The sequence below is a fragment of the Phaethon lepturus genome, unplaced genomic scaffold, assembly GCF_000687285.1.
Source record: "Phaethon lepturus isolate BGI_N335 unplaced genomic scaffold, ASM68728v1 scaffold13707, whole genome shotgun sequence".
Lineage (NCBI taxonomy): Eukaryota > Metazoa > Chordata > Aves > Phaethontiformes > Phaethontidae > Phaethon > Phaethon lepturus.
In genome coordinates, this window is record NW_010552628.1 from 10,188 (window position 1) to 32,544 (window position 22,357).

At 34.8% G+C, this 22,357-nt stretch overlaps 1 protein-coding gene across 1 annotated transcript in view; it reads left to right on the forward strand.

Moving 5' to 3' along the window:
- Positions 1-386: 386 nt before the first annotated feature.
- The window catches only part of FUT8 (fucosyltransferase 8 (alpha (1,6) fucosyltransferase)), a gene marked incomplete at its 5' end in the record, with an annotated part of 32,924 nt that continues 10,953 nt past the window's right edge, over positions 387-22,357 (forward strand). The window contains 3 exons of the mRNA XM_010291279.1: positions 387-650; positions 20,070-20,316; positions 21,542-21,718. Of these exons, the coding sequence (XP_010289581.1) occupies positions 387-650; positions 20,070-20,316; positions 21,542-21,718 (688 nt within the window). The remainder of the gene's footprint in view (positions 651-20,069; positions 20,317-21,541; positions 21,719-22,357) is intronic.

Consider the following 22,357-nt stretch of genomic DNA (forward strand, 5'->3'; position numbering starts at 1 on the left):
GGAAATTTTCTTTCATTGGATGATATGCATGCTCATTGAAAGAGAACTAGCAAACTTGGAAAAATGCCAAAAAAAAAGCATTCCAACACTGAGAATCATGTTGATGAAATGTGAACTCTGAGTCCAAATGTTAGCTTATTCTGACAGATTTACAAATGAGAAAGTCATTTAAAATCTTGAAGGTATTCTACTTTACGTTAGGATAGTGAAGTATGTTCAATAACTGTTCATGTTCACAGTGAAGATTTCACATAAAACTTTACAGGAGCTGAAGCTTACTCATCCATTTTAATATGAGATGTGTTATAGCAGGGTGGCTTGTGTGATTTATGACATTCGTCAGTTTTTCAGAAAAAAATACGCCTTTGTGTATATCTTCTCTTCAGCTTCACTTTTTCATGCATGCTTACAGAACCCGAAGGATTGCAGCAAAGCTAAGAAACTTGTGTGTAATATCAACAAAGGCTGTGGCTATGGTTGTCAACTTCATCATGTAGTCTACTGCTTCATGATCGCTTATGGCACTCGGCGAACACTCATCTTAGAGTCTCAGAATTGGCGCTATGCTACCGGTGGCTGGGAGACGGTATTTAGGCCTGTAAGCGAGACGTGTACTGACAGATCAGGTACCACCACTGGACACTGGTCAGGTAAGACTTAGTAACTCAGTGTCTCCTTGTTTTTTGCAGCTTCATTCACATAGAACTATTTTGTTACCTCTTTCTTTAATGTTATGTGGAACGTAATAACTATGACTGCAATTGTATAATGTAAGCATCTTTTTAATCTTATTTTTGCATTATATTGAAAAAATATTATCCTGATTAAGATATCTCTGCTTTGTCAGAGTTTTTTGAATACAAAATTTTTGTTTTTCATATTTAAATTCTAATCCTCCAGCAGTCTGTGTTATGTGCCAGATATGAATCCAATTTTTATGGGAAGAGAGTATTAAATAGATGCTGTTGTTGGTAAACTTTAAAACAATAAAGCATGTTTCACATATAAAGCAAAAGAAATACAAAAAAAGGTATCCAATAGTCATTCACACACCAACAAAATAATGAAATAATTGAAATAATGTTTAATGTAAACTGAACTGACTCGAAGTTGAGGTTGTAAAAACAGTGGCAATGTTAAATACCTGTGTATTTGTAGATCATTAGGTTGATCCATTCTTATACTAGGCTGAACAATTTTGCTGGAATAACTAGATGGGCATTCATGTTTGGAGGATCAGATAGGTTTGTCTCAAAGTAAACAGCATTCTGTTTAATGGAATTCTCACAGTCAACATCTTGAGTTATTAACATCTGCATGGTTTTATAGTTTTTTCTAAATGTTTAAAACATTTTTCAGGCATTTGTCAAAATTGAGTAGGTTTACAGTACAACTGCAGATGGCTGTCAATATGCTGACTTTTTGCTCTCAATTTATGACAAATACTAGGAAGAATTTTTAAAATTAAATTTCTGCACAGATAATTTTTCTGTGAACAATTGTCAGCTTTTTAAAACACAAATTTTATTGACTCTTCCTCTTTTGTTGGGCATACTTATTTTTTCTAAGTTTGTAACAGATATTACAGTGGGAGTCTATAAATGTTAAAATAAATGCAGGGAAGGCATAATTGATCAAAAAGAATACAGCTGACTGTTCATAGCCAAGGCTAGGTAAATTTAATGAGGTGATTTAATTGACATAAGGAGATACTTGGAAAAAACATAATTAAACAATTGGGTTAGAGAGAGGTGGAACCTTAATTTTAATAATATTTTGTATTATTGACAGTTATAGTCCACGTAATAATTATTGGATGAGTAGATAAGCTAACAATGGGTACAAAATGGGCTAAGCGATGGACAAAAACAATTAAGAGTGGGAAACAGTAAGCCAGATATTGTGCCACTTTTCAGACTATAGCTGTTCATTTATCAGCACTGATGGAAATTTTGATTGTTAGCATGCGGTACATTACTCTTATCCTAGAAAGGAATTTTGGTTCGGTAACTCTCTGCTTAAGGACAGATAAGAAGGACTGATATTTTTTTATTATTATGCTAGTTGTGCCTGCAGACTCAAGAACAGACTAAAGAATTTCTTTCCAGTACATTCTGAAAGATGTATTTGGCAGCAGCTGTTGTGACTTGGATTTTATTGGGATATTTTAAAAATTTGTAGGCATTTTCAATAGACAGTTGTGTAGACTACACTCCTCAGTAAGAGACAGTGCACTGATGAGATGTTATTTTAGCATACAGTTTTGTCATTAGAACTACAGGAGGTACAGCATGACTTTTGCAGACCAGTACTAGCCAATGCCATAGAGACAATATACAGTTTGTCTGTTTGGATAGCAAGCAGAGCTTTTCAGTTCTGGGTTGACAAACTCGTCTGTTGTCCGTCCTGTCCCTGCCCCTAACACCTCCATCTTCATTCTTCCTCTTCTGTTGAATAACCCTGATACACAGATTTTTTTGATGGTGTGTACAGTTAGATGCAGGAAAGAATGGTCAAATCTTCAAGTCATCAAGAGACTGTACCCTGTACCCTAGAGTCACAAGAAACGTTCTCCTTCCTTAATTTCTGACAGGTACAGAGTTACACTGTGTTTCAGAAGAACTCTGAACTAGTCGCTGGGCTTGGAAATTACCAACAATACCGAGAGGAAAAGAAAAATATAGAGGTTCATTCCTTTGCTTCATCTGTCTTTCTGCTTTTGAAATGGTGGAACATATGGCCAATCCCATACCTACTTCCAGACAGGGAAAAATTGGCTGTTCTGACAAGTGTCTCAGGTTTCATTTGTCATAGTGATTGTGCCTCTCATAGTTTCTTAAATTATTTAAGTCCTCAAGCCTATTATGTTACCTTTCAAGGATTTCTAGTTACATATGGTGGAAGTGTCTGTATCTTCAACAATTGTACTACTTGGAATGATTGCTTTATAGTTATTTTACTTTCTACTAAAAATTCTTGGGAGTTTTTTCCTGCAGTATGGGCTCTCCTCTTCAGGGAGGTTTAGACTGGATATTAGGAAAAATTTCTTTACCGAGAGGGTGATCAAACATTGGAACAGGCTGCCCTGGGAGGTGGTGGAGTCATTGTCACTGGAAGTATTAAAAAAAAACGTGTAAACGTGGCACTTCAGGACATGGTTTAATGGGCATGGTGGTGTTGGGTTGATGGTTGGACTTGATGATCTTAAAGGTCTTCTCCAACGTTAATGATTCTGTGATTCTTGCCGATGAATGTACAAGTAATGTTACCTACAGTTTTATGGGGCTTTTTGTGTGTTGCTTTTTTTTTTTTTTTAATTACTTTCTAGATCAAGATGAATAGTTTGAAGGCTGAATGCATGAAATCGCTTGATTTTGTTTACGTTTTTATTGAAATTAATGAATGCGCCTAATTTGAGTTTTGATGTTCTGGAGATAGAAGACATTCAGCTATGAAAGAGAACCTTTCTATGGTTAGCCTACTGGCTAGCCACACACGCTATAAACTGTGTTAAATTCAAATCTTCTGCAATGACATGATCACCGAGGAAGAACGATACTGACAGTCAATCTCTTATACTAGCTTCAGTGGTTTCAGTAGGCATTTTCACTGGATACTTAATTGCTGGTAAATTTTAAAGACCTTCTATCTTGCTGAAGATTTCTGTATGTTTTTATGCCTTTTTAAATTTATATAGATTTTGATTTTTTTTTTTTGTTTTTATTCCTTGTGCTTTTACAAGGAAAAATAAGTCTGAAATTCTTAACTGTAATTAAAAACAGTTTGTCTGCAAAACCACACCTTTCTTTTCTTTTTTTTTCCTACCACTTCTGAGATCAGCATGGGATTTTCTAGATTTTCTAAATAAATTTATAAAAATGCATTGACATTTATAAATTTCCATTTCTCATAAACAAAATGTTTCTCCTATATATTGTACTTACTATGCTGTGTATATGGGTTTTTAATTAAAAAAAAGTTTTTTAATGATGTATCTAAAATATTCATACAAGTGAATACTTATAACAAGATGTCAGTGTAAATTACAGAAATAGGCCAAAAAGTCAGGAATAAAGAATTACTTTCATGTCATTTGCAGACCTGCATTGATAATAATTTAGTAAACTGTGCTTCATGACAGAATCGTTTAAACCTGTACATTTATCTTTTTTTTTTAATTAAATTGCCTCTGCTTGACACTTTTATTTTAGCTGTATTAGCAACATAAAGTTTTGAGGTTTCTGAAGTCTATCTTCAGGAAAACAATTTAGATAGCAATCCCTTCTACAAAGAATTAAGATGCTTATATGAGCTGAGACTATATATATATTTAAAATTAGCATGTTTTTGCAATTTGGGAAGTAGGGTGAATTTTAATAAGCAAGCTGACATTAGTCTGATAGCAAAAGATTAGTAAGCCATGTTCTCATTTGTGTGGAGAATTAGGGGTCATCTTATCCTTTGTCCTCTCTGGTAGGAATTGTTCTTTGCGTTTGACACAGTATTCCTACAAGTTCATTTTTTCTAGCCTAAATATGTTAAAAGATTGAGAATTCTGTTAAAAGTTTTTTTAAATGCAGCAGTTACTTTACACTTTTCCTTTTCCTTTGTTTCATTCATGTTCATACTGTCATTCTTGAGAAAGAAAAACACCTTAATAAGAAATGGTGTATGCATCTTCTCTTTAATTTTGAAAGTATACCTTGCCTGCAATTGTACCTTACTTGTAGTTTATTTTTCCTTGATATCTATGCCAAACTATTTACGAATAATGTAGTAGAAGAATGAGTTATTATGAATAATGATTCCTAGTAATAACAGCCAAAATATAGAACTTGTAAAGACTATTTATCATTAAATTTTTGATTAATTTTCTTTAAAATAGTGAGTTATATAGAGCATGAATGTTTTTAATTGCCAGGTCATAATGTTCTGTTATCATTGCAACGTGCTAAAACAGGGTAGGTCTCTTTTTATCAGTTTTTATTTGCTGATTTGTGATGCCCTAGTGGCATTCCCCAATAATACATTGACGAGGGCTATAACATAACTAGATTAAAAAATGGAACCATACAATAAATGGGAAAAGAAAACAGATTAAGAGAAAGGACAGATTAATATATGGTTAGAAGGCATATCTGCATTACATGATGGTGAATGAAGGGCGATAAAGAAGCCATCTACATGTTTTAAATAACAGTGTGTGCTCCTTCCCATAAGGTCTGGAAACCAGTAAGATGAAAGATAACTTTCAAAAGGAAACCTGAAACAAAGTTTCCTGCAGTTGTCTTTGAATATTGACTTTGCTGCCTCTAGCCATGGTTTGATGAATTAATGCTTTTAAGGCAGTGGTACCCAGAGGGGAAAAAATGGCAGAGCTCTTCATTTGGTGGTAGTGTCAGCTTTTATGTGTTCATTGAACTATAACCTTAACATACAAATTAACTAATACATGTATACGTATACTTCAAGAAAGAGGATACTGTGGGTACACAAAACTAATTTTTAATTTATTAAAGCCAATCAGGCAATAGTAATCAAAAGGATTAAATGCAAATTGCAAACTCAAACCATAAAAAGTTCTACAGAATTAATTGCAATAAATAAAAATGTTTAATTCCATGAAGTAGATCTTCTTTGACAGTAGTTTTTCTTTTACGTAAATCAGATTAATATTTAGTATAGCCTAAAAAACCTTTTAAATTGTATACAATTGTATGAATTATGTTTTGCTCCCGTATCTCATTCTTCTTTATAAAACCTTGCAGAAAAAATTGATCCATTTCTATTTCAAATTCATAATATCTTTTTTATACACTGACTTTCATTATTTACATGTTAATTCAAGCAAATGCACGTTACTGTGAAGCATACTGGGAAATGGTGATTTGAGCGAACAGAGCAGAACAGCAATCTGTCTTGTATTTTCCCTTTGTTTCAGGTGTGTTGATCTTGAAATCAAGCTACTGATATTGCATAGATCTTTTGTTGTGAAGGTGCTTTGTAAAATGCTCTATATTAAGACATGTGTGTACGTAAACATGAAAAAATATTTACAAAGTGGTAACTCTTAAAAGGACCATAGAATTCTAATGAGGTACGTCTAAATTTTCAGAGCAATGCAGTAGCCTAAAAGAGCAAAGTGTGATTCTTATTTATGTCTAAGTGGAGGGTTATAGAATAGTAGCAAGAATTTATTTTTGCCTTGCAGAGCAATGGCCAGTATGCAGCACATTGTCTAGTTTTGTTATCTGGCCTTCAGAATGGATATTGATAAATATGAACGGATTCTCAGAATTAATTACACTCATTCAAGGCCAGAAAAATCTGCTTTTAAAGAACACCATTCAATTTAAAAATGATGCAAGTTTAAAAAAAAACATCCTACACATTTTAAAGGCATTTCTATGTGGGAAAAATTTCTACTTTTGGACAAAAGCATGTGGCTGGGAAGTTCAGATTGGAGATAAGGTCTATTTTTTGCAGAAAGATTGGCTGACTACTGTAATAATTTATTCAGGGAATATGGTAGATTCTCCATCAGTAAGTCTTCATTTCATCAAGATTATATGTGTTCTTGAAAACCCTGGATTATCTTCTGTTCAATCTTTTAATATAGTGCATGTGTGGCATAGAAGGTTATTGTGATTTCAGTGACCCAGTTGGAAGCTGTGGCTTTAGTAGATAGGCTAAGATGAGGAAGACTGAATAGAGCCATCAGCAGCTGAGTAGCTGTGCCTTGGATGAGCACAAGTAGAATCATTTATGTTAAACAGATCATTTACCTGCTGTTGCTTAAGAGATTGGAACAGCAGAAAAATGAAAGGAAAAATAAGTTGACACATTTTTTAAAATGCATATTTTACTTTTTTGAGTGAGGTGAGTCACTCCATGAAGAGAAACACAAGGTATAACTGAAGAGTTAGATGTTGTCTTTGAGCATGTGGCAATCTTTTTTCACCTTCAAATATCAGATCAGTGCTTAACTTTATGAACAAAACTGTTAATAGTATAAAAGAAGCAAAGTCTTAGAGACAAATGGAAGTCAAATTCATTTAAGCAGCTGATTTTACAGGGAAGGAAAACATTTTATGTATATGGAGGGATGGGATGGAGAGGGAGAGACATTGATTTGTGTTATTGAGCCTACTTTACTATAAATAATGTCTTTGAGGTCATTTGAAATCTCCTATCCAGAGTTAGAGATGGTTATAAATTCTGGAAAATGATCTTTTCTAGTGGTTAAAAAAGGACTTTAAAGTGCTTTGGAACATTTTGAAACCCTCTTCCAATTAGAAGTCTTTGAGTCAAAAATATTCTGACTTTTTCTGAAATTTTATTTACAAATAAAAGTGAAACTGGTAGAGGTGAATTCAAAATCACACAGGTGGTAGTGAGGCAAAGATTTCAGTATATTCCAAAAGCAATTACATTCTTTCCTGGTAGGAGTTATATGTCATGAGACATAACTGAGAGAAATTACTGCTTTTTTTTTTTTTTTAATTGACATGTGTTTACGCTAAGGTTATCACCCACAGACCAGATAAAAATACAGTATGGCTTTTTCAGTTTTACCACTTCTGAAGTTAAGAATTAGGCATACAACATTTTTTATCATTGCAAGTCAGTATTTAGTGTTGCTTTTTATGAAATTTACATTCTTTATGAGAGATAAGTTGATGCTTTCTGGATCTCAGAGAAAGTGAACAGCATGCTTTGCTGTAGCTTTAGAAGTAATTTAAAAGCCAATTTGTGATCCTGTTTTGAGCCATGGGTAGAGAAGATTGCATTTTTTTCCTGCTATGGACCAATTCTGACTGTCTTTTATTCACATAGAAAATAGTTTCTGGAAAGGTAAGTTCTTCTCATATATGTAACAAAAAGATCTTTGGAATACTGTAAAGAAAGTTGTATTTAGAAGATATCTGGTAATGTAATTGAACTCAGCTCCAACATCCATGTGTAATAAAAAGTGAGCTGTTAAATTTGTTCCTGTTTTTTTTTCCCTTTATCCTTCTTTAAAAAGAGTTTACTTATATAGATCATCTGCCCATTGCAGCAAAAGCGAATAGTCCAGGCTCCCTTAAGCCCTAAAATAAGTTAAATTGTAGCCCAAAGAACATTATTTATTTTTAATTATTTTTAAATTCTTGCTACAGCTTTTGGCTGTTTGGCTGCCCAAAAACAGAAAAGAAGCATTCAGAGTTCATCTTAAGAATATATTAGTTATTGTCATAGCTGCATTTTACATAATATAGGTCATTGTCTGGAAATTGAAAAATAGTGTCTGTAGTTATTGTTTCTGTTAGAAACAAATAGAATGGGAGACTGAAATTCCTGATTTGAAATGTGTGTATAGCCAGAACAGCATGTAAGAAACTTATGGGATGTTTCAGTGCTCACAGTAATTTATGTGAGAAGAACAGATGATGACATGCAGCAGAAGTATAGTTATGTCTGCTTAAAATAAGAAATAAATAACAGTAAATAAAAGGAATCCAAACAATCCACTACAATGTTTCATTTTAAAAAGGCAGCTACATAAAAAATAAGTCAGATTGCTTATAAAAAGAGACTAAATGCTTGTGGGTAGCATGGAGATTACATAAAAAATGGACCAAACTCATACTACCTGTCAAAACCTCCTTTTTTTTAAAAAAGGCAAATATGATGAAGTTGCTTGATGTTGTTAAAAGGCATTAACCCCCCCCCCCAAAACAACAAAAAAAGCAACCAAAAAAACCCCAAAAAACCAAAACCCCAAACAAATTTTGTACAAACGAGAAAAATAGGAAAGAGTATAATTTGTAGCAAATTACATATGAAAATGTGGTAAGGAAGGCCAAAAAAGATTTTGAGAAGCTTGCTAAAGGCAAAAAAACTGATAATAAATCCTTTTTCAAACACATCAGAATAAGGAAGCCTGCCAGAAGATCTTGAGGGCCAATAGATGATCAAGGGATGAAAGGAGCACTGAAAGAAAACAAGACTGTAGGACAAACTATAAAAATCTTTCATATCCACATTCATAATAGAGGAGCTTAGGGAGGCTCCCATGCTGGAATCTTTCTTCATAGGGGAGCCCACCAAAGGTGCTCTATCACTCCTCCTCAGCTGGACAGCGGGGAGAAAAATATAAAGAGAAGCTTATGAGTTGAGATAAGTATAGGGAGAGATCATTCAGCAGTTATGATCACGGGCAAAATAGACTCAATGTGGGGAAATTAATTTACTGCCAGTCAAAATCAGGGTAGGATAATGAGAAATAAGACCAAGTCTTAAAACGCCTTCCCCCCACACCTCCCTTCTTCCTGGGCTCAACTTTGCTCCCAATTTCTCTAACACCTCCCTGCCCTGAGCAGCACAGGGGGGACGGGGAATGGGGGTTGCGGTCAGTTCATCACATGTTGTTTGCTGCTGCTGCTCCTTCCTCCTCAAGGGAAGGACTCACACTCTTCCCCTGCTCCAACGTGGGGTCACTCCCATGGGAGATGGTCCTCCATGAGCTTGTCCAAAGTGAGTCCTTCCCACAGGCTGCAGTTCTTCATGAACTGCTCCAGCCTGGGTCCCTTCCACGGGGTGCCGTCCTTCAGGAACAGATGGCTCCAGCCTGGGTCCCCCACGGGGTCACAAGTCCTGCCAGCAAACCTGCTCCAGCCTGGGCTCCTCTCTCCAGGGGCCAGAGGTCCTGCCAGGAGCCTGCTCCAGCGTGGGCCTCCCAGGGGCTCACAGCCTCCTTCGGACATCCCCCTGCTCCAGCGTGGGGTCCTCCCCGGGCTGCAGGTGGAGATCTGCTCCAGCGTGGAGCTCCATGGGCTGCAGGGGCACAGCCGGCCTCACCATGGGCTTCACCAGGGGCTGCCGGGGAACCTCTGCTCCGGCGCCTGGAGCCCCTTCTGCCCCTCCTGCTGCTCTGACCTTGGTGTCTGCAGAGCTGTTCCTCTCACATATTCTCACTCCTCTCTCCGTCTGCAAATGCTGCATGCTGGGTTTTTTTCCCCTCTTCTTCAATGTGTTACCCCAGAGGTGCTACCACTGTCGTTGATGGGCTCGGCCTTGGCCAGCGGTGGGTCCGTCTTGGAGCCGGCTGGCACTGGCTCTGTCGGACACGGGAAGCTTCTAGCAGCCTCTCGCAGAAGCCACCGCTCCAACCCCCACTGCTACCAAAACCTTGCCACGCAAACTCAATACAGGTCACTGAAAGCATTTTACAACAAAACATTTTGTTTACAGTTGGTATTTGTTTATAATTGCTTTTGTTTACATGTGCTGTTCTACAGAGCAGTGGAAGGTGGCTGAAGGAATGCCAATTTTCATAAAAAGGGTTCCAGCAAATCACAGATGTTGTATTGGACAAATTGACAGAAATAATAATAAAGAATCAATTTAGGGAATGCACAGAAAAATATGTTATAGTGGAGAAGAGTAAATGAGAGTTTTATAGAAGGAAATAATGTCACATAAATGTATTAGATTTATTTGAAAGAGGCAAAAAATCTGTAGGTGTGGAAGACTCAGTTCATTTAATATCTTGCACTTCAAGAAAACACTTCAGAAAGCTTCCCCAGATGAAAACTACCAGGAGATAGAAGATCCTGATGTATATAAAATTAGGTTAAAAGAAACTTCAGAGGGAAAGGGTAGAAATTAATGATTAATATTCATTAGAGGAGTAAATCATCATGATATTTGCATCGGACTGATGCAAACTTTACACTTCAACATATTCATATGTCATCTGACAAAGAGACAGCATGTGTGATGGCAATATTTCTAATGATAATAAGGTATTTTGGTTAGTGAAGGTGAAAATTCTTTGTGAAGAGTTACAGAACGCTCTTGCAGTAGTAAGTGACTGCAAAATAAAATAACGTGTAAAAGTCTGTGTTGATAAAGACCAAGTAATGGGGAAGGAACAACCCTGAATTATACATTCAGTGGTGAGATCTGACTATTTATTGCTATTTAGGAAGTGTGGAAGCACATCCAGTGGTCATACCGTAGTAATGTGTCCACCTAAAAGCTTGTGCTTAAACATAATGCATGATTAGCATTTGCTTTTCAGTATTTCAGCTTCAGTATTAGAGAGTGCCTATTTAAATGGTAATACTGAAGGAACCAGGTGGCTCAATTCATGTACAGTGAGAGTAAGGTTTTTCATTTTCAGTTCACAGGTTCATATTTATGGTTCAAAACTAGTCTGACCGGGTGTTTGGTTGCATCTCTGAAATAAGTATATGGAATTCTTGAGCCACTGCTGCTGTTAACCCCTATTTTGGCGGCCTTTCTAGAAGCAGGAAGGCTTACATGAACATATCAAGTTGAACTCTATTCTCTCCCAAGTTCACAGTAAAGTCCTGTTGATGATGTGGTGGTTTTGCCAATATTTTGCATTTTTTGCCTGTAAGTAGAAAACTACATACTTCAATTTTCTGCACAGCAGTTTTCAAAAAAAAAATCATTTTATTTCAGAAAAATATAAGAAGAAAGTATATAAATAGCTGTAACATTTCCATAAAGAATGTTAACTGTGATCAGTGTTAAGTAGCTGTACACTGTAATTCTGCTTATTCCTGAAATATCTAATGATCTGAAATTAGAACTATGGGAGATGCAGTAATTTCTTGTAATTAGCTCTATTTCTTTTGTTTTTATGTAGAAGAATGTTTGCCTTTGGTGTTTCAGTGGGTATGGTTGGTTTGTTTGTTTGTTTGTTTGTTTTGGGTTTGGGTGTTTTTCTTGTAGCAATATTTTTGACATTGTCTTACAACTTGTGACACAAAATTCACATGTGCAATCCCAAATCTGCCATACTAAACTAAATCCATTTGTATTTTAATAAGTTCTTCATAAAATACACCTGTGTGCTCTTTCACAGTATAATTAATCAAGCCCACAATATTAAATGTTGATTCTGATGAAGCCATTTGTATAGGCTAAGCGTACTATTGCTTCTCATTTAATTGCATGAAGTATTATCTTACATCTATTCATGATAAAGAAATGGTGTTCTTAGAGGTCGTTTTCCATGTCAGCAGCACTTTTTAGCAGGACAGGAGATAAATGGGGAATACATGGCTTATAAATACATCCATTGTTAAGCGCATTTTCCAGTGGGAGAAGTAAGAATGTATATATTTCTTTAATGTTTGATGTATATAGTTGTGCTATCTGTCCGATAATGTTCAATGAGCAAAAATGTGGAGATTTTATACAATGAGTTCTCCTTACGTCATTGTTAATTTAAATCAAGATTTGCTGTCTGTATAAAAAGTGATTGCCTGTTTGATAATAGTTCCATGCATGGGCATGACCATAAGCAGATTAGCAAACTCACTGCTCAGTGAGGATAATTTTAAGTATGTTGAAGTGAATGAAGGTAACATAGAACAAGGGATTTGTATGCAGGAATAATTGTGTCCCCTGAAATAATTATTTTCAAAATAGTAGGGACTTAATTTTGCTACATTCTTGATTATGGGAAGTTGAAACACTGCTGTTATTTTGTAGACTTGGAAATCTAGGGAGTGCATGAAGTGGGGAAAAAAAGACTTGGCTCTGTTCTGTGCAGTGGTACCAATAAGTGATCATATATTTGATCACATATCTTACGCTGTTCATATGAAATACTACCTTTTGAAGCATGGCTTTTTCATTTTCCGAAAAGATTGATGTTGCCCCAATATACTAGCAAAACTAGGACTAGTAGGTTAGTGATTAATTGCAAACTTTTCTCACAAGCATTAAATCATGGATGATAAATCATAGATTGGTAAACAAATGTCAAGTTTCCATTACAAACTGTAAAAGTTTTTTGCTTAACTGTCACTATTCTATGAATTGTTCCATAAGCAAAAAGCTACAAATTGGCCTAATATTAGAGTTTATTAGAATAAGTTAACCATTCTGTACTTGAAAATTTGCACTATAGAGTGTACACTAGGGAAGAATACAAGTGCACCTTGTGTTCAATTAAAAAAAAACAAGTGTTTTTTGACTATCAAGAGACAGCATTAGGCAAGTTGAGAGTAAAATTACCTCAGAAGTATATTAGGTCTCAAACAATCTTTAAAAAGTTTCAAATGTTACTCTAAGTTCTTTGTTTAGTTGCCTAAATTTCAATCCAAACTGAAGCATTCTCAGATTTTGGGGAAATTATCACCTGCATTCAAGTTTTGAATTACTTTTTAATGCGTTACACTAGTCATTACAACATCAGCAATGTTATGGTTAAGTAGTATTACTTACAAGTAATCTTTAAACAAGGGTAACCTGAACTGGCAGCTGTGGGGTCGAATTAAAGACATGAAAACATTTCATCCAAGTCCTTCCTATGTCTTGAAAATGGTTACCACCACTTCCAGGTGGAAAGCAGCCCAGAGAACCTCCAGCACTATGGGTTATCACTCTGATACTTTGGAATGTATCATTTAATATTGGATCATCCTTTCTATTAATGCGGATACTATTAATTCTGTATAGAGAGGCTGTAGTTCAAGGCTGGACATTTCATTCATTTCAGTATAACTTCACCAAATCCTAAAGGTTTCTTGTCTTTTTGCATTTGAATAATGAATAAAAAACAACGTAAAAATGTCAGCTAATTACTCAAGGTCTATTTCTTGTATAGATTCAGAATGTCATACTGGAAAGTTGCTTTTATTGCTGTATATTTTGTTAGACATGAAGAATTGACTAAGTAGGCAAATGGTATGGAGTACAGTTTTTCCACTCCATGAAATAACTGAAAGCTATACCAAGACTTTTAAGGCAGAAATAATTTCTTGCATTTTCTATTTCTGTTTCTCAATCTTTAGTCCCTCAGTCCGCAGATTTCTTCCTAGTGTTGTGAACAGATAAGAAATTTGAAAACCCGTGTTTTATTATGTTGGTCTTCTATCTACATTGGAGGACACACATTTATTTTGTTAACATTTCATATGAAACAATAAATATTTAATATTCCAAGAAAAAATTGTTACTATAATCTCATATTTTTGGTATATATTTCAGCATATTTTTTGACATATACATGTCCATGAATGCCATGTGAAATGTTTTGTAGAGAAATCACTAGAACCCATTTTCCTATATCTGCTATTATATAAATCCTGGGACAAATCTCAAACACACAGGTATTTTGTTTGCAAGTGCTCTTAACTCCTATAAGAAACAGTAGTGGTTTTAGGTTTTTAACAGTGTGCAAATTAATAATACTTTATTACTGTAACTGTTATGGACAAAATTTTTATATTTATATGCGAGTTATCTTGTTTTTTTAATTGATTCTTCCGTTACATTTTCCCCTAATTTTCTTTGGAAAATATAAAATTCTGTCTTTAGATGATAGACCACTTGAAAATGGCCATACATGCTATGACTGAAGACTAGGAAATTTTCCTTTTTTAGAAAAAAAAAGAATAGGATAGACTGAAATAGAGAATAAGCTTCAGCTGAATTGTTTAAAATCAAATCCAAATTTAGTTTTTCTTCAGTATTGCTGTAAAGAGCTTTTCTGTATGTTTTCCTAAGTTATTTCAGCTATCCTTATGTAAGATCTTACTTTTAAGTCATCAACTCTGACTACAGTTTGCATGAATGACTAAACTTGGATAACATGGCAAAAACCCTCTGCATTTATAGAAGTGTATTTGCCTTTGCAAATCCATGTTATGGTATTATGTGGTAGCCAGGTTGCTGGAGCTCTTCTTAGACAGGTACGCCTTTCATATAGGCTGTTTAGATGAAGTGGGGCATTGTTCAAAAGCAGTTTGAATATATAAAGATAAAAGGAAAACTAATTTACTAGTAAGCTTCTCAATTTCTGCTTAGTTTGATAGACCGCTGAAAATGCCTTCAGTGACTGTTACATGAAGTCAATTTGTGCAATTACACACTTCATGTGTAAACTTTCCATCTGGCATGCTGGATATCTAAACAGTTGAGGAAGGGAAAAAATCCTTACTTTTTAATGTCCTCTCAAAGTGACGTGGCAATTGCCATAAAAATCTTCTAATAAGCTATGAGAAGTTTTCAACTGAGTGAAACGGAAATACTGGTCTCTATAATGCAGCTCGTCTGAGCTTCCTAAAAGGGGAAGGGAGGTCCTAAAGGCATCAGTAGATGTTACTGCTTTAGTTTTGTTAGAGACATAGCTATTTCAAACATAGAAATCGATACACTCAGTTCATGCTTTCATTAGGTCCAAGAGGGAGTACATTCATTGAAATCTCATCACTTACGAGGACAGTAAGAGCGCTGTTTATCTTTGCGTTGTGGTTTGAATTATGGGTAGAATTTTCAAAGACCCAGAATGACATGGGAAAATAAATACTATTGAAAGTCAGTGGCACTTGCTTTACAAAGACTTCTTGATAGTTCTGGAGCTCTGGAAGTTAGGATTTTTGCTGGAGCAGAAATAAGACTGCCATCAAAGTTTTGGTTTTTAGGGGGAGCTGACAAAACAGTATCTTTGGCAGAGAATTATTTTAGCCAAGTTTCTTGTGAGAGCAAAGATTTTGTCATCATGCTGTACATTTCTCTCTGCTCCTTTTTTTTTTTTTATCCTAACTTAGTACAAATTCTGAATATTGGATGAATTTTGGCCAAATTTGACCGATAGGTCTTTCAAAAGTCCTCAAACTAGATAGTGTGAGTATGTGTATACAGTCACTGAAGTGAATATTTGGGCCTACAAGCAAGTGAGAAGCAGTGACTGATCACAGATGTCACTTTCCAACAAGCAAATAGTTCAGAGTGGCAAGAGACATGGGAGCATATGAGGGTAGTTGCAAGAGTTGTGCAAGAGAGGAGAGGGAAGAATGCAGGAAAAAAGCCTGGGGAGTGCTGGGTTGAGAAAAGCAGTAGAAGACACATTGGCATGTTTGAAAACGTTTTGGTTTATTCCCGCTTGAAGCTATCAAGAATCAGCCTCTTGGGATGACAAATGGGAGAACACTACCCATAGAGCATATAAAACCTGGGGCGGGGGGGAGGACTGTATTTTCAGTTTCCTTAAAACTGAATTGCACAAAATTTATTCAATAAATAAATGCCTGCCTTAAAACGTTTCATTAGATAAAGGATGATTAAAAAACTTAGTAAGTAGAACACTAGTGAGAAAGGAATAAGAAACCAAGTTCAAAACCTTTGTATTAAAAATGTACAAAGCAAAATCTTAGAGAAAAAACACTTAGCTGTACAAATTATGTTTTACATTGACTACTTTAAAAGAAAAATAAGATTCTTTATCTCATTTTAATTCCATTTTATAATTCAACTGTGGCATAAAGTCCTTGCTAGGTGACTCTCAGTGTTTGGAAAAGACAGTTGTAGGAGATGTAGTCTGCAGCACAGAACAGATAAAAGCATACCTTTTCTTTCTTCTGAACTAGTTGACAATTCATAAATAGCATAATGCACTATAATTTTGCATAGTTTCCATTTTTTATTTTGTCTGTCTTGCAAAGATTGATGGACCATGAACCTGCTGTCTCTGCCGTATGTAACAGTAGCCAGCAAGACAATGAGGAGCCTTGTGAGAATTCAGCACAGTCCCTCTCACCATATCCTATGCTAATCTAACAGCATTCCTAGCACTCTGACATATCTTGTATGATAGAATTTAGAATTGTTCACTCAGGTTTCTTTCAGGCTATAGAGCCATGATTAGTCTGTGCAAATTGATATCAGCTTAAATAAGTCTATATTATAGAAACAGAAAAGCAATGAAGCTATTTGATTTTTATTTTAGTTTTTTCCGTTGTGTTTTCAGCAACACAAACTGAAATGAAATTGAAGTTCTCATTTACACGCAGGAATGTCTTTAGCACAGTGTTTATTGGCGTACTTTTAAGGACAACTTCTTGAAAGAGTACTTTGAAATTAAATAATGAATTTTATAATAATAGGAGAATGAATAAAGTGCTCAAACAGGTTTTCAGTTAACATTAACTAATAGTATTGATTGAAATGACACTGACATTTTGCTGTGCTAAGTAATGATCACCCAACGAAAATACCTATCCAAATGCAGGTCTGAGCCAATGTTCAGATGGCTGGAAGTAAGGTAAAGTAAAATGACAAAATTCCAAAGGTTCGAGCCAAACCAACATTTTGCTGGCTTCAAAGAAGTTGATATGAAAGGTATAAATAGCAAAAGTTTCTAAATGATCTTTAAATTAAGAGGACAAAGATTAAATTTGAAAAGCAGACAGGCAGTAAGGTTATGCCAAATCATCAAAAATTATATAAATCCTGTGAGCTATAAAGTAAGTGATTAAGGCACATGGGATACTGCAGGGAAGCAAAGTTAACACACACAGCTCATTTCAGTATATAGAAAGTAATCAGTGGGACTCTTGGAAATTGAAACTGTATTACTGCTCTATTAGTGATGAACATATCCAAAAAATGGTGATAAATAAGAACTAGGTGGTGCATGGGTCATCTAAATTAAAAAGCAATTTCTTTACAGTCAGTGATTTTCCTCCAGAGAATGTTGTTATGATAGAAGAGTGAGTGTTATCAATATTGCAGTACTTTATGACGATTACAAAAACACTTGATCTTTTGATTACTCAGTGAAGGAAAAATGGATTAAGTTGCAGAACTTTGGAGGACAATTATTTAGGTTAATCCAAACTGAGAAATAGTACCTGGAATCGTATGAAAGTTAAACAAGCTATAAATAGAATTAGAGAGGCAAATTTTGGTGACTGTAAAAGCAAAATAAATCACATTGGCAGAAGTAGCTTGAAGTTTGCTGAAATGTAAATGGCCTGTAACAACCCTAGACGTATCTTCCAACCTAGGTAATTCTATGATTCTGTGATCAAATGTCAAAGTTGGACCTGTACTGAGCATGGAATTGGACCTGACATGATGATAGTGTGATTTGAACTACCAACATGAGAAAAAGATATAATCATTAGTATGGATTATTACCCTTTATGTCTTATCTGTTATTTAACAAAAGACACCTGGGAAGTGGAAGAACTGAAGTATTTTAAATTTTAGAGAGTACATAGCTAAAAACTGAAGAAATGTGTAGATAAAAAGATAATTCTGTTACTTTAACCCAATGTCACTGTCTTCAGTTGAACAGCTACAATTCATATCAATCAAGAATGTGACTTAATGTTTTTGTAATGTGTATGCTTACTTATCAATCTGACTGAGTTTTGGTTATCTACTGTGTCATTGATTTTGATCGCAGCTTATTTCTGAGAAAACTAAAACAATATCCTGCTATCCAAAATTTCCAGGAAAGTTTTTTAAACTATGCCTGTTGAAAACAGGACAAGATCTTTGCCTATTAAGAATCTTTCAATGAACACCCAAAAAAAAAAAAAAATGATCAGTAGGATAAGCAAGCTGTCACTTGCCTATATGGCTGTTGTAGAGTTATTTACTCCTTCAGGTTACTGCCACTGTTTTTGTCCAGGATAAAAGAAACAGTTGCAGTAAATTTTCCTTTTACTACATCTGCTATCTCATACTTTTTAAAGTGAGTGCAGACTAATAGGAATTTTTTTCTTCATTTTTCAGAATGACAATAAAGGTAATAAAAACTAGAAAGTTGTCAAAAAGTTTCCTAGAGTTGTTCACACATCTGTGTGTTTGATTACACAGAGGTACTAATCAGTGATGTCAAATGGCTGTGCTTTATCAGAAGTTTGTATGTTTGGATTAAGTAGACTTATGCACCCAGCTCACTTCTAATTTTATGTAAATTGTTAACAAACTAGAACATTGTTGAAAATAGTGATAGCATATTGAATGTTTGATTTAAATGAAAAAAAAAATTACATGCATTGTCTCATTCTGGCAATATATAACTTAATCATGCAATTGTCATATTTCTAGGACTTTGTTACAAATATACTGAACTTATTTTTAGCACATATGAAAGAAACCTTAGGGATTCTTAACTGTTTTTAAAATAAGACTTGTTATCGTTTCACTGAATTGATTTTTTCAGCCGTTAGGTTTACTTGGTCATCAACAGTTATGAGCATTTGATTTGCTTATATTTAAAGCAGTTTTCTTTCCATCCTGGTGAGCACTAAACAGAGAACTAGCCATCTTTGCCAGTAAACACTGCAGACAATGAAAATATCCTTTTGGAGGAAATGAGCACACTCGAAATCTTATCTTACATGTCCAATGTTTCAAAAATAGTAATGCTTTGTATTATGTTGTCATGTATTATAATGTATTTCAGTGTATGAAAATAGCTTTGAATTATCAGTTATGTAGACTCTTACGTTCATGTAATTTGTAAAATCTCTTAAAAAACATATAGTGGCTATTGAGCTTTGAATGAAAGTCCCATCTAAAACATCTGTATATTCCACTTCAGTTAGTATTTAAAAGATAACAAATTCTTTCATGTATGTAAATCACATGCTTGTATAATGCTTGGCTGTTTTCCTTGTTTTCCTTTTCAATTTAATTTGCTGCTTATCTTCATAGTTTAAGTTCTTCAAGACAGGAATTGTCTCTCTGTCTTTCCTCCCTTTTTGTCAGCAGAGTAGCTAATTCAGTGGTTCTAATGATGTCTGAAATGCTGAGATTTACTGCAATAAAATGTATTTAAAAGAGCAGCAGTGCTATATAGTTATTTTTTTAACAATTTCTTATGCCTTAAAATATTTCTTTGTTTATTTTTTAAACAAATAACTGAATTTTAAGCATTTTAGATAACAAGTCTGTCCAAGTAAGCATTAGCACACAGTAATGGTGTAGTTGTGTATAAAAAGGTATGAATATATAAACAGGAACACTTTTTGTATTTTATTAACTATCAGCTGATAAGAATTCAAGGATCTTGAACTTTGTTCTACTGGAGTGGATTGATAGATACAGTTCATACATAAATCTAGTCTAAAACAATGATTTTTATTAATTTTTTTAATCCTATTTTGAAAAAGTAGAGGAAGGGTTAGGTAGTCTTTTGGAAGTTGAAGATACAGTTTAGCTGCTACATTTGGGATGTTACTTGCCAGTAGTAAAGCTTATTAATAAAGTAAACTACTTGACTCATCCTAGTATGTATTTTAAAACAGGTGAGGCTAATGATAAGGATGTTCAGGTGGTGGAACTTCCCATTGTTGACAGCTTACACCCACGGCCACCTTATTTACCGTTGGCTATCCCCGAAGACCTGGCTGATAGGCTAATTCGTGTACATGGGGATCCTGCAGTGTGGTGGGTCTCGCAGTTTGTGAAATACTTGATTCGTCCACAGCCTTGGTTAGAAAAAGAAATAGAGGAAGCCACAAGGAAACTTGGTTTCAAACATCCAGTGATCGGGTGGGTATTTAGTTTTCTTTTTAACTGTCTGTGCTTTAATATGTGTATATAGTGCTTCCTGTTCAGGACAAACTGTTTTATGATGGTTATCCAAGAGCCTGAAGCATTTTGTGGGGAGAGAGAGTGCTTTCTAGATGAAACTATTATTTTTTAACGGTGCATAATACAAGTTGATTAATTCTTCAGCTTACTTGCCTACCTGTAGTTGGACTGAATATAAAAGGCAGCTCAATAGAAGGTTATTTTTATATGTCCTTCTATATCTAGTAATTTAATACAGAATTTCATTCATGTAATTGCCTTATAGCTTGTATTCCAGACACTTTTCTGTCTGGGTCTTCTTTTCAAGTGCCTATAGCCTTTACATTTGAGGAAAAAAGGCTAAGCCTACATTTTACATGCTACAGTCCGCAACTAATTTTATTGTTGACTGCATCTGAACATGGTATGTGCCTTTCCCTTTCCTGCTGATGTTTCCACTATTGTTGTTTCTTAGCAGTAACTATGAATTGGAAAGGTCTGTATGGGGAGAAGGAAGGAAAGCACTTATGGGCAATAAAGAGCACCTTGTGGAAGAAAGGTTTTACTGTCATGTAAACATGAAGAATTTTACTGCTGCTGTAGTAGAGTCTGCAAATATTGCTTCCTTTGCCAGAATTTTCCTTCAGTCTTTCTTTTTGTAGTACACAATAGGTCTGTCCAAATGTTAGTTGGCTTTTGACCATTGAGTCAGTAGGCCACTTCACCACTGGCGGACCTGAATACTTGTTAGGTTTCAAGCAGATGGGGAAGATGCATTTCTGACTACCTTCATTCAAATCCTGCATTGTAGTTGGTGTCCCAATGTATCCATGATGCAAATATTCCTATTTTGCTTTTGAACTGTATTGATCAAGCATTATCTAACTACACCAGGTAACTTAACCTTCTGCACAAAAGGAATACCTTGTATGCTATAATTAAATCTCCTTAATTCTTTTCTTTCAGTTACCCTTTGCTTTCCTTGCAAGATTATTATATTTATTTCAAGAACAAACTGACAGCTAACTTCATGTTATCAGTGTGTCTTGATGGACATCAATGAGTTTTAATCATTCCTTGTTTTATGAGATTCAATTTCATACGCATTCTAAAAGCACAGGCATGAAATTTAAAGTTAAAATTTCAGTTGCTAAAGTATGTATTGTATTTATAAATTGAATTCCTAGTTTCTGCCTTTTTCCAGTGTTCATGTCCGAAGGACAGACAAAGTAGGAACAGAGGCAGCATTTCATCCTATTGAAGAATATATGGTACATGTTGAAGAGCGATTTGAACTTCTTGCTCGCAGAATGCACGTTGATAAAAAAAGAGTGTATTTGGCTACAGATGACCCTTCATTGTTGCAAGAGGCAAAATCCAAGTAAGATGAGTTATGTTTATATTACAGTTTATTCCTTCTGCTTAGCTTTACAATTTCTGACTATTGTGCACACAAATCAGTATGATTTTCTTTGTCATAATTTATACAGTTTAGATTGCATTTTAGCTTCCAGTGATTTTGATTTTTCTCTCAGACATTCTTGTTTTTTTCCCAAGTATGCTTTTCGAAGTTTAATGTTAAAAAATCTGGAAGAGTTGAGCAAGATACCTTTGACTATTTAAAAACAAACCAATGCTGTAAAAGGGAAGTAAAAATATAAATAATAAACACACCAAACTTCTTCTAGAACATATATATTAAAAAGAAACTATTCAGAAATACTGCAAAAACTAGTTAATGTATTGTTTCACCTGTCTGAACAATACCTTTCTGTGAATAGTTGCCAGAGAAATGTTCAGAAATTGGTTGAAAAACATCTGATGACTCTTTCAGAAAGATTTCTATATTGACAACTTAAAGACTTTCACCCTACATGTTGAATAATTTTAAAGTTTGTCCTTGAATATATGTGGGATTCTCAATCTGTAACATTGTCTCTGTCCCTTTTTTGCTCTTTGTCCTCTTCTAGCTCTCCAGAACATGGGTGCAACAACCTACCCTAGCTATAGGATATTCCAG